This window comes from Poecilia latipinna, unplaced genomic scaffold (genome assembly GCF_001443285.1).
Source record: "Poecilia latipinna isolate Pla-1442-1.1 unplaced genomic scaffold, P_latipinna-1.0 Scaffold1400, whole genome shotgun sequence".
Classification (NCBI taxonomy): domain Eukaryota; kingdom Metazoa; phylum Chordata; class Actinopteri; order Cyprinodontiformes; family Poeciliidae; genus Poecilia; species Poecilia latipinna.
In genome coordinates, this window is record NW_015114016.1 from 62,948 (window position 1) to 72,659 (window position 9,712).

General features: G+C 50.1%; 2 protein-coding genes and 1 long non-coding RNA gene across 10 annotated transcripts in view; 2 read left to right on the forward strand and 1 right to left on the reverse strand.

The window, feature by feature from the left end:
• LOC106962343 (nucleus accumbens-associated protein 2) overlaps positions 1-3,730 on the forward strand; it is a 13,086-nt gene extending 9,356 nt beyond the window's left edge. For all 4 annotated transcript variants that reach the window (XM_015056712.1, XM_015056711.1, XM_015056714.1 and 1 more), the window contains 6 exons: positions 396-592; positions 685-938; positions 1,274-1,450; positions 1,527-1,632; positions 2,296-2,393; positions 2,491-3,730. In XM_015056712.1, coding sequence (XP_014912198.1) covers positions 396-592; positions 685-938; positions 1,274-1,450; positions 1,527-1,632; positions 2,296-2,393; positions 2,491-3,110 — 1,452 coding nt within the window. In that variant the 3' untranslated portion in view covers positions 3,111-3,730. The remainder of the gene's footprint in view (positions 1-395; positions 593-684; positions 939-1,273; positions 1,451-1,526; positions 1,633-2,295; positions 2,394-2,490) is intronic.
• A 928-nt stretch (positions 3,731-4,658) lies between these two features.
• LOC106962329 (bromodomain-containing protein 3) overlaps positions 4,659-9,712 on the forward strand; it is a 28,783-nt gene continuing 23,729 nt past the window's right edge. For 2 of the 5 annotated variants that reach the window (XM_015056683.1, XM_015056685.1), the window contains exons 1-5: positions 4,659-4,811; positions 8,423-8,696; positions 8,787-8,898; positions 8,965-9,102; positions 9,191-9,335. In XM_015056683.1, coding sequence (XP_014912169.1) covers positions 8,605-8,696; positions 8,787-8,898; positions 8,965-9,102; positions 9,191-9,335 — 487 coding nt within the window. In that variant the 5' untranslated portion in view covers positions 4,659-4,811; positions 8,423-8,604. Of the gene's footprint in view, positions 4,812-4,842; positions 5,112-8,422; positions 8,697-8,786; positions 8,899-8,964; positions 9,103-9,190; positions 9,336-9,712 lie in introns of those variants that run through there. The other 3 variants (XM_015056686.1, XM_015056687.1, XM_015056684.1) reach the window with 3 other exon arrangements.
• Positions 9,482-9,712, reverse strand: part of LOC106962331 (uncharacterized) — a 13,723-nt gene continuing 13,492 nt past the window's right edge. The window contains exon 2 of the long non-coding RNA XR_001427959.1: positions 9,482-9,699. This is a non-coding gene — a long non-coding RNA (uncharacterized LOC106962331). The remainder of the gene's footprint in view (positions 9,700-9,712) is intronic.

Genomic DNA, 9,712 nt, shown 5'->3' on the forward strand with positions numbered 1-9,712 from the left:
ATGTGGACTTTTGGATGTTAAATTCATGAGCAGTAAATATTGTGCTAATTATCAGTATTGAACCACAGAAAGCAAGGCAGATGCAAGCCTTTAAAATTGTGACGTTTTTTATGGGTTAAAAAATTGTAACAGCAGCTGCGCAGGGGGGCTAGACACATTTTTTGTCGGGCCCCAAGATTCCTGGCAGCGCTCCTGCCTTTGAGTAACTCTGGTCTGTTCGGTCACTGCTGCCATCTGCTGGGTGAATCTGCTGTTCACATACCATTAGAAACATTTTCTTATCACAGACAGCGCCCTCTGGTGGATGTTGGTAAAACTGCAGTTGCAGCTCTGAGTCAGATTGTTGAGTATCGTCATTGTCTCACTTCCTCCCTTTAATTATTAATATAAAACAGACGACTTCAGCAGATGAACTGGGGGGGTTTGATGCCCCCGTGCCACAGCAGCAGCACAGCGCCCCCCAGCTGCAGGAGGTCAGTCCTGACCAGCCGTCTCTGAGCCCGGAGGAGCTGCTGCTGGCTGTCAGCAGGATCAAGCAGGAGAGATCCGACACGCCTCCGGCTGAGGAGAGCGGAGGAGCGGAGGAGGCCAGGTGAGAACCCCCCAAGGAGGAGAGGGGGAGGCGGTTAGGGCGCTGATGTACCCAGATGTTAGCAGAGCTGATCCTTGCTGTGTCTCCGTCAGAGCGGACGTGGAGCTGCAGTCCTCCAGGAGCGGCGCGCTGTGCTACCTGAGCGCAGGAGGCGGTCTGGTTCCGGGGCTGCAGTCGTACCTGCTGGCCGGCGCCGGGCGGTCCAGTCCGGGAGGGTCCAGCGTCCCCACTGACTCGCCTCCCTCCCAACCGCCAACCGAGGAGGAACTGGAGGAGGATTACTATGGCAACGCAGTTCATCCGGGACTGTACCAGCACATCTATGGTCACACTGGAAACCCTTACAGTGAGTTCATGGGCCCGGTCCAGAACTGACTGGATCGGTTCTGGACCGGGCCAGTCCAGAACAAGCTGGCGCCATCCAGTCCAGGATTGCTGGGGCATCTGGTTCTCTGGTCACGCTTGGACATTTTGTGTCAGTCTCTGCTGTCTTTCACAACCAGCTGGGGGCCGTAGACTGAGGGGCCCCAAACCTTTAGAACCGTAGACTCAGGGGCCCCAAACCTTTAGAACCATAGACTCAGGGGCCCCGGACCTTTAGGGATGTTACGGTGAGATCTGCTCCGTCTTTCTTGGTAAATATTTAGTTGTTCCTCTCCCCTCTTGACTTTAACGGTCTAGTTCAGGAAAAGCTGGAGCTGCTGCCCCTCCCATTGGCTAATGAACGCCGGCCCTGCGTTCTGGTTGGCCGGGACAACATGGCTCTGCCCGCCAGCCTGATCAGCCAGATCGGCTACCGGTGCCATCCGTCGCTCTACGCCGAGGGGGATCCTGGAGAGAAGGTGGAGCTGGTGGCAGGTGCGTTGCCATGGTAACAGCATCATAAGGAAGTCGGCGTGTCACGTGACCTGTTGACATCTTCTGGTACGTTCAGGTTCAGGTGTGTTCATGACGAGAGGTCAGCTGATGAACTGCCACCTTTGTGCCGGGGTCAAACACAAGGTGCTGCTCCGGAGGCTGTTGGCCACGTTCTTCGACAGGTGAGACCAGAACCAGGACCAGGAGCAGGACTAGAACCAGGACCAGGAGCAGGACTAGAACCAGAACCAGGACCAGGCTTAGAACCAGAACCAGGACCAGGAGCAGGACTAGAACCAGAACCAGGACCAGGAGCAGGACTAGAACCAGAACCAGGACCAGGCTTAGAACCAGGACCAGGAGCAGGACTAGAACCAGAACCAGGACCAGGATTAGAACTAGAACTAGGACCAGGACCAGGAGCAGGACTAGAACGAGAACCAGAACCAGGACCAGGATTAGAACCAGAACCAGGACCAGAACCAAGACCAGGACCAGAACCAGGACTAGAACCAGGACCAGGATTAGAACCAGAACTAGGACCAGGAGCAGGACTAGAACCAGAACCAAGACTAGGAGCAGGATTAGAACTGAACCAAGACCAGGATTAGAACCAGAACCAGGACCAGAACCAGGACCAGGAGCAGGATTAGAACCAGGACCAGGATTAGAACCAGAACCAGGATTAGAACCAGAACCAGGACATCATGAATCTTGTCTCATCTTTGTTGTTTCTGTTTCTCAGAGAAATTTTGACTTTGTGTTTTAATATTCCTGCAGATCCATTAGATCTTATTCATCTTATTCAGACATAAACTCTGATTGGCTTATTTTGGTCTCCATAGAAACACCCTGGCCAATAGCTGCGGAACAGGGATTCGCTCGTCCACCAACGATCCGAGTCGGAAGCCTCTGGACAACCGAGTGTTAAACACGGTCAAATGTAAGAATGTCAGCAACTAACTGCTGCAGCTGTTCTGCCTTCTTCACACATTGAAGCTCCTCTCCCTCCTCTTCCTCCTCTCCCTCCTCTTCCTCAGTGTACTGTCAGAACTTTGCTCCCAACTTCAAGGAAAGTGAGATGAACGTCATTGCTGCTGACATGTGTACAAACGCTCGCAGAGTCCGTAAGCGCTGGCTCCCAAAGATCCAGTCGCTCCTCCCTGATGGCCTCCCTTCCTCTGCATCATCCCACCCCCGTAAGGGGAAGAGAGGAGGAGCAGGAGGAGCAGGAGGAGCAGGAGGAGCAGGAGGAGAGCGGCCCAGTGGCAGCCCCTTTGAGCTGGACTTGCGGCAGCTCAGCGCCTCCTACCTCAGCCTGGAGGCGCCGGTCTACACGGAGCGTCGTGAGAGGGAGGCGGCAGGGGAGAAGGAGAAGGAGGCCCACCTTCCTCACCTGCAGTTCGCCGGCTCTCGGGGAGGAGAAGGGGGGCCGGAGGAGGAGGAGGGGCCGATGGGGGGGGAGGCAGATGGGGAGGAGAAGCAACAGACTGAACAGCCCCCAGACCTGCCCCTCTCCCTGTCCTCCTCCCTGTCCTCCTCCTCCTCCTCCACCTCCTCCTCACACCCCTCCCCTCAGCCTGCAGAGTCCGCCCCCCCTCACAGGGGATTGGCTGACACAGATATGAGGGGGGATGGGCCTACGGAAGACAGCCAATAAGCATCCTAATGCATCTGCCTACCTGTCTGTAAATAAAACAATAGCTACCTGGCTCCACCTCTCCGTCTACCTCCCAGTCCACCTGTGTGTCTCCACCTGTGTGTCTCCACCTGTGTGTCTCCACCTGGGGTCTTCCTGTTTGGTCACATATTTATTCACTTGCCCCACTTTTCAGCCTTGACTCTGTCTGTCTACCTCTGATCTTTTATTTGTCCTTCAGTTCATCCACCTCTACCTCACTTCCTGTCCACCTTTCTCTCCCTCTACCTCACTTCCTGTTCACCCGTCTCTCCCTCTACCTCACTTCCTGTCCACCCGTCTCTCCCTCTACCTCATTTCCTGTCCACCTGTCTCCCCCTCTACCTCACTTCCTGTCCACCTGTCTCTCCCTCTACCTCACTTCCTGTCCACCTGTCTCTCCCTCTACCTCACTTCCTGTCCACCTGTCTACCTCTGCTCCTGTCTGTCCACCTGTCCGTCTGCTTGGCTCTGCTGCATGTCGACAGCCTTCTGCAGTCCAGCACACAGGCCCATAGCAACAGGACTGATGAAGATGATGATGACTATACTCTTTGATGATGATAATAAAGCTTGTTGATGCTCAGGTTTCTTTGAGTCGACCTGAGAAACTCGTGTGTGACTGTTTATTCAGCCGTGTCCCTCTGGGCTCTGGAGTAAAGACGGTTTGGTGGAGAGTGGGAAACCTCTTCATTAGACCCCGATTAGAACCTTCATCCACCAGGAACCTTCAAAGAGTCAGTGTGGATGGTGATGCTGTGGGCAGGAAGGATCTTCAGCAGCAGTCAGCGTTGCAACAAATCAGAAGAAGCTTCTGACTGAAGACTGTTTGTGACCTTCGTGCTAACAGCTCAATTTCCAAGCAGCAGAAACGATTTTCCATAGCAACATGTCCGGGATGAAACCATCAGGTGTTAGCTAGCTGCTAATCCTCCTCCTGGGTTTTGCTGGTCCTCTTTAAATTCTCTTTTGCTCCTATGGGATTTGGGGTCAAAGTTCAGGTATTATTTGAGCTTTGAGATTGTCATGGTTACATATCATAATTGACAGTAAATAAGTGAAAAGCACTAAACAGAATTATGAAATAAATTCTAAGTATTTAATAATGAATAATAACAGTTTATTACTACATCTGTTTGAGTTGTAATAATTAGACAAAATATGTGAATACTAACTTTTATTTAGGAAATGCATATATTTGTTCTCATAAATTCTAGCTTATTCATTAAAAAGCTTTTATTTTATTTGATGTGTTCAAAACAAACTAGGATCGATTAAATGAATCTGATCTCTGCAGTGGAGAATTCCAGGCTCTCCGATGCTGCATGCTGGGAAATGTAGTTTGGTTCACGGCGCCACTCTAAAACCAGAAATATTAGCCAGCCAATCACGGCAGCCCAGTTATACTAGTAGCTAACCACAGCACTTCAGGCAAATTACCGACCAATCAAAAGCATAGCAACAAATCATACGTAATAAAAACTTCATAGCCAATCACAGCGTCTCATCCATGCCACTGGCCAATCAATTCACAACAACACGCATGATGCAGTTTTGCACAGCGCATGCGCATAGTGTGGACAGCTGATAACTCATCTATTATGCTACTTGGCTGTTAAATAAAAATCCAGCAGAGGAGCTTCTGGATCCGCCGCTGGACCACCGGAGCGCCGAAAATACAAAGTAAACACGGCTGTGAGGGTTCTGGTGCCGGGGTTAAAGGGCGGAAGGTGCGGATGGTACGGGCCGTGGTGTCGAAGGCTGCTGGCCGCTCGGCGCCTTCAGACAAAGCTCAGCTAACAGCTAATAAGCTAGCATGCTAAGAGACTAGCGGCACGGAGCGGGAACATCCGCAAAGATTTGAGTTCTGACCCAAAAGGCCCGGTGACAAAGACTCTCTTAACCCATAAAAAGTCCACGTGGTTGTTAACATACACGTTCCTAGTCCGTCCACCGCCCCATGGGTCTGCCTGCAGCTCTCCGGTAAGGAGCAGCACTCGGTCTGCTAGCAGCAAGCCATTAGCTGAGGCTTGCCCGCCATCTTTTCTGGCTCGGTAGGAAGATGTTTCGGTCCAAAGAACGAGCAGAACCGAGACCCTGCGATTCCCATTGCAACATCATAGACTGCAGTTAGCAGAACACCTGCACGGCTGAGTGAAGAGGAGCGGGTGGAGCCGCTGTTTGCTTGGATGTCTGCGGTGTAGAGGGCGCTAGCTGTTAGCTACCATTAGCGGGATAACGGCAGAAGCGTGCAGGCAGCTGGACTCCCGGGAACAGCCTGGGTCGGTACTGGAGGTTTGGTATGTTGGTTTGGATCGGTACCTGGAGATACGGTTGGACCCTGAAGGTCTGGTTGGACTCTCGGTCGGACATCTGGTTTGGGTCGGTACCTGGCAGGCGGATTTCAATTTTTTTGCATTGAGATGTTCTGATTGAGCTGCCAGTTTGGGCTGAACTCGGTTCTGGTTCTGAATTGTTCTGTTTGTAAGTGGAAGCTATGGGAGTGAATAAATGGTTCTGATAAGTGAGTGGTTCTGGTAAACTAGATGTTTCTTTAGTTTCCAGGTCTGACAGAGTGTGGAGCAGTTTGGGTTTGGATCAGAACTTCCACATTAGAACCTGACCCTGAGCCATGGTTCTGGATGGAGGAAAGGATTGAATGTTGTAGGACAAACGGGTCGTTGGTTCTGGAACATCAGACAGGTTCCTCTGCTCAGTCAAACAAAGCCACTCATAACAGGGTTTGGTTCTATCAGAACCTCCTGTGGATGGTCAGAGCTGTTCATCTGGATTTTCAGATTGCCCCGTAAGCAGATGGTCTGTTTGGGTCAGGTTGTCCTGAATTATTCACCTTTCTAGTAAACGTGGTCAACCCGGCGTCTCCCCTGATTGGCTGCCGAACCCGGCGTCTCCCCTGATTGGCTGCCGAACCCGGCGTCTCCCCTGATTGGCTGCCGAACCCGGCGTCTCCCCTGATTGGCTGGACCAGAGCAAGGTGCTCAGGAGCTGCTGGTTCCGGTGTTCTATCAGATCGTTACACTGTTAGAATAGCATACATGCAGTGACTACGCATTGCATGCGCATTAAGAGTTCCGACCTTCAGAGGATCTGTCGGTTCAGCATACGCGACAAGTATGATGAAAATAAGTCAATTGTTTTCAGTGATAACTAGATAGATATACATGCATTGTCATGGTTTCAAGGTGTATTTAAAGCAGGGACTAGCTAACGCTGCAGTCAACTGCAACACGCTGTGTAAAACTGGCCTTCCTGCTGCTTGGTGACGGTCTGACTAGTTACCCGCTGAGTCAGGATGTCATACAGCCGTTAATAACAAAGTGTGACCATCTACGTCATGATGTTGCTGATTAAATAAAATCATATGGTAATGGCAGTGTATGACCACCGGTTCTCCAGTGTTGGACTGGGCCGATCCATCTCTGGATGGTTCTGTTGTGTCTCTGGGTTTCAGAATCAGATTTGGGTCGATCAGATCAGAACCGGGTTCCCATGCTTTTATATTTATGCTCTGCTTTGTGTTGCCGTGGTAACCAGGAGCGGCCGAACACATCCGTTCTGAAAATACTCGGTGTTTGAATCTGAAGCTTTATTTTAAATGAACAGAACAGTAAAGGCCCGGTTCTGACCGAGTCGGGTTCTGACCTGTGCAGCTCAGTTAGAAATGCTTGCTGGTTCTGACCCAGTCCTTGCAGATCCCTGTATTCCAGCAGCAGTGGGTGTGTTTGGTCCGGTCCGGTCTGGTTCTGAGGTCCGGTACGGCCTGCTGCTCGTTCTGTGATGCGTTCACTGACCAGGTTTTCTGTGTAAAAATTAGTTTTGACAGAAACGCTCTCTGGCTCCAGATGATCCAGACGGATTATGATAACTGATCAAATCTACAGTTCAGATATCTGGATTGATAAATTGTGCGTAAGGCCCCTGCAGCTGCCCAAACAGCTGCCTGCATTAAATACTCAGAAGACACCTCAGTGTAGGAAGAGCACTGCATTATGGGAGAACTTACTGCAGAAATCTGGAAACTGCTGCATAACCCTGAGAGGTTCTGACAGTTGAATTATTCCAGGTGTCAGTGATGTCACTGACTGATATCTGCAGGAAAAAGCATCTACATTAAAAATATCCCAGATGTGGTAATTCATTTGCAGAAACCTTAAAAAGATTCCTCGAGTCAAACTTGCACTTCTAGAAATCTAACTTGCTTCATTCAGCAAGTCAAGATTTACTCAGATAGCTGCAAGTTGGTTTGCACCAATTCGGTCTGATAAATACAGTTACAACAACTAAAGCTAAAAAGTGTGTAAGCTCATTCAGAAAAATGTGTCAAACTAACCGATATGTTAATTACCACACAGGAACGTCACAGAGGGTTTTAACCATGAATACTGGTACCGGAAAGGCGAGGAGGGAGAGAAGCTAATGTGAGAGGGGGAAAAGATAAAATACTGTAGTTTCCCAGAAAAAACGGGAGACTTGACAGGTATGGGGATAACACAGGAATGATGACGGTCCATGGAGTTAATAATGAACATGTTTTGAGATGTTTTAGTAATAAGAATTGTGAATTTCAATAGAAAACGTAATGAGTAAGGAACAACAAATAGGACAGTTAGAAAACAGCTACTGACACGTCTTCATTAAATACTATCTGGGGGAGTTGTAGCCGAAATGTTCAACACAGGAAATGATTGCAAGAATGTTAGAACAGCTAAAGTCTGCTGTTAGTAATTACACCTCTGTTAAGGTGTCCATGCTTTATATTAAATTAGTCTGCATACATACATATTTACAGTAAACTTATCGTCAGTAAATCGGTTTTCATAGAGTTGAGCATAAATAATATATTTTATATAATTTGCTTGTACTGGTGAGGTCTGTAATTGAAAGAAAAAAACTGTGGCTGGTGAAATGTCTGAGTGGCCCATAAAAGATTTTCTCCACCAGAAATCTTTAATTTCCACCCCTGGTTATGACCAGTCAGAACAGGAAGTAAAATGTTCTAAATTTACTTTGACTAGTCATAATTTAATCATTTACCTGAAGTTCATTGTAGACAGGTTGAAGCTTCCGTACATCTTGATGGATATGTCCTAATTAATACTAGACAGAATAAAATTAACTCTTCATTCATCAACATGTTATAAAGTAATGTCAGATGTCGGCGGTGTGAAGCTGATTTTATGATCAAATGGTTTGCCATACAGAGAGTCTCTGTGATCTGGAGGTGTTGTTGTCACCAGGAGGCGGGGCTAACTGTGTGTGTGTGTGTGTTGCAGGTTGTGCGATGGGACTCGGTGTCTCTGGGGGGTCCTCTGAGCTGAAGCTCCTCAACTAAACACACACCCGAGCGCCTCTCACACACACACACACACACACACACACACACACCTGGGAGCCGCGTTTTCTCACCTCCAGGCCAGACGCTGCCGTCCCAAGGTGCATTGCTGCGTCGTCCACCATGTCGGACGCCCCTGAGGCTGCACCCGCCAGCCCCCCCACCATCACCAACCCGCCCCCCCCTGAGGTGTCCAACCCCAACAAGCCTGGCAGGTAGGAGGGGGTTGATCTCTCTCTCTGCCTCTCTGTCTCTCTCTCTCTCTCTCTCACCCCCCCTCTCTCTCTCTCTCATCCCTCCATCAGGAAGACCAACCAGCTCCAGTACATGCAGAACGTTGTGGTAAAGACTCTGTGGAAGCATCAGTTCGCCTGGCCTTTCTACCAGCCGGTGGACGCCATCAAGCTGTGTCTCTGGGTAGGTCATCGCCTTGACGACGGCCCTGCGACCCCGCATGCCCCCGCTGACCCTCTCTGTCTGCAGGACTACCACAAGGTGATCAAGAACCCCATGGACATGGGAACCATCAAGAAGCGGCTGGAGAACAACTACTACTGGAGCGCCAGCGAGGCCATGCAGGACTTCAACACCATGTTCACCAACTGCTACATCTACAACAAGGTAGGGAGCGGCACCCCCTGCTGGCCGGACGGAGGGGGAGCGGCGCCCCCTGCTGGCCGGACGCTGACCCCTTGGCTTGTCTCTGCAGCCCACAGACGACATCGTCCTGATGGCTCAGGCCCTGGAGAAGATCTTCCTGCAGAAAGTGGCTCAGATGCCCCAGGAGGAAGTGGCCCTGCTGCCGCCGGCGCCCAAAGTGAAGAACAAGAGCAAGCAGCCACCGGCCACCACAGGTCAGACGGGGAGACGTGGTGATGCTGCTGGGCCGCGACGTCCAGCTCTGCTGTGGCTAACACTGCTAACACTGCCAGGTGTATTATAAGCCTGGCAGCCCACCATGCTTTACTAGCCCACCGCCAGACTAAGCGTTGCTTGTTTATATTTTTAAGAAAATAATAAAAAAATGTTTTTTTTTTTTTTTTTTTAAGCTGGATTGAAAGTGTCTCTGTTGCTTTGAGCGTTCGACTGGCGGAGCAGATTTATCCTAAAAGACGTTTATAATAGATACGTCTATACTTTATGCATTTAAAGCCGGGAGAGCGGACCAATCACGCCGCTGCCCGTTGCCTCGCGCGCTGCTTGGTCTCTGAAGTTTACCTCAGAGCAGATC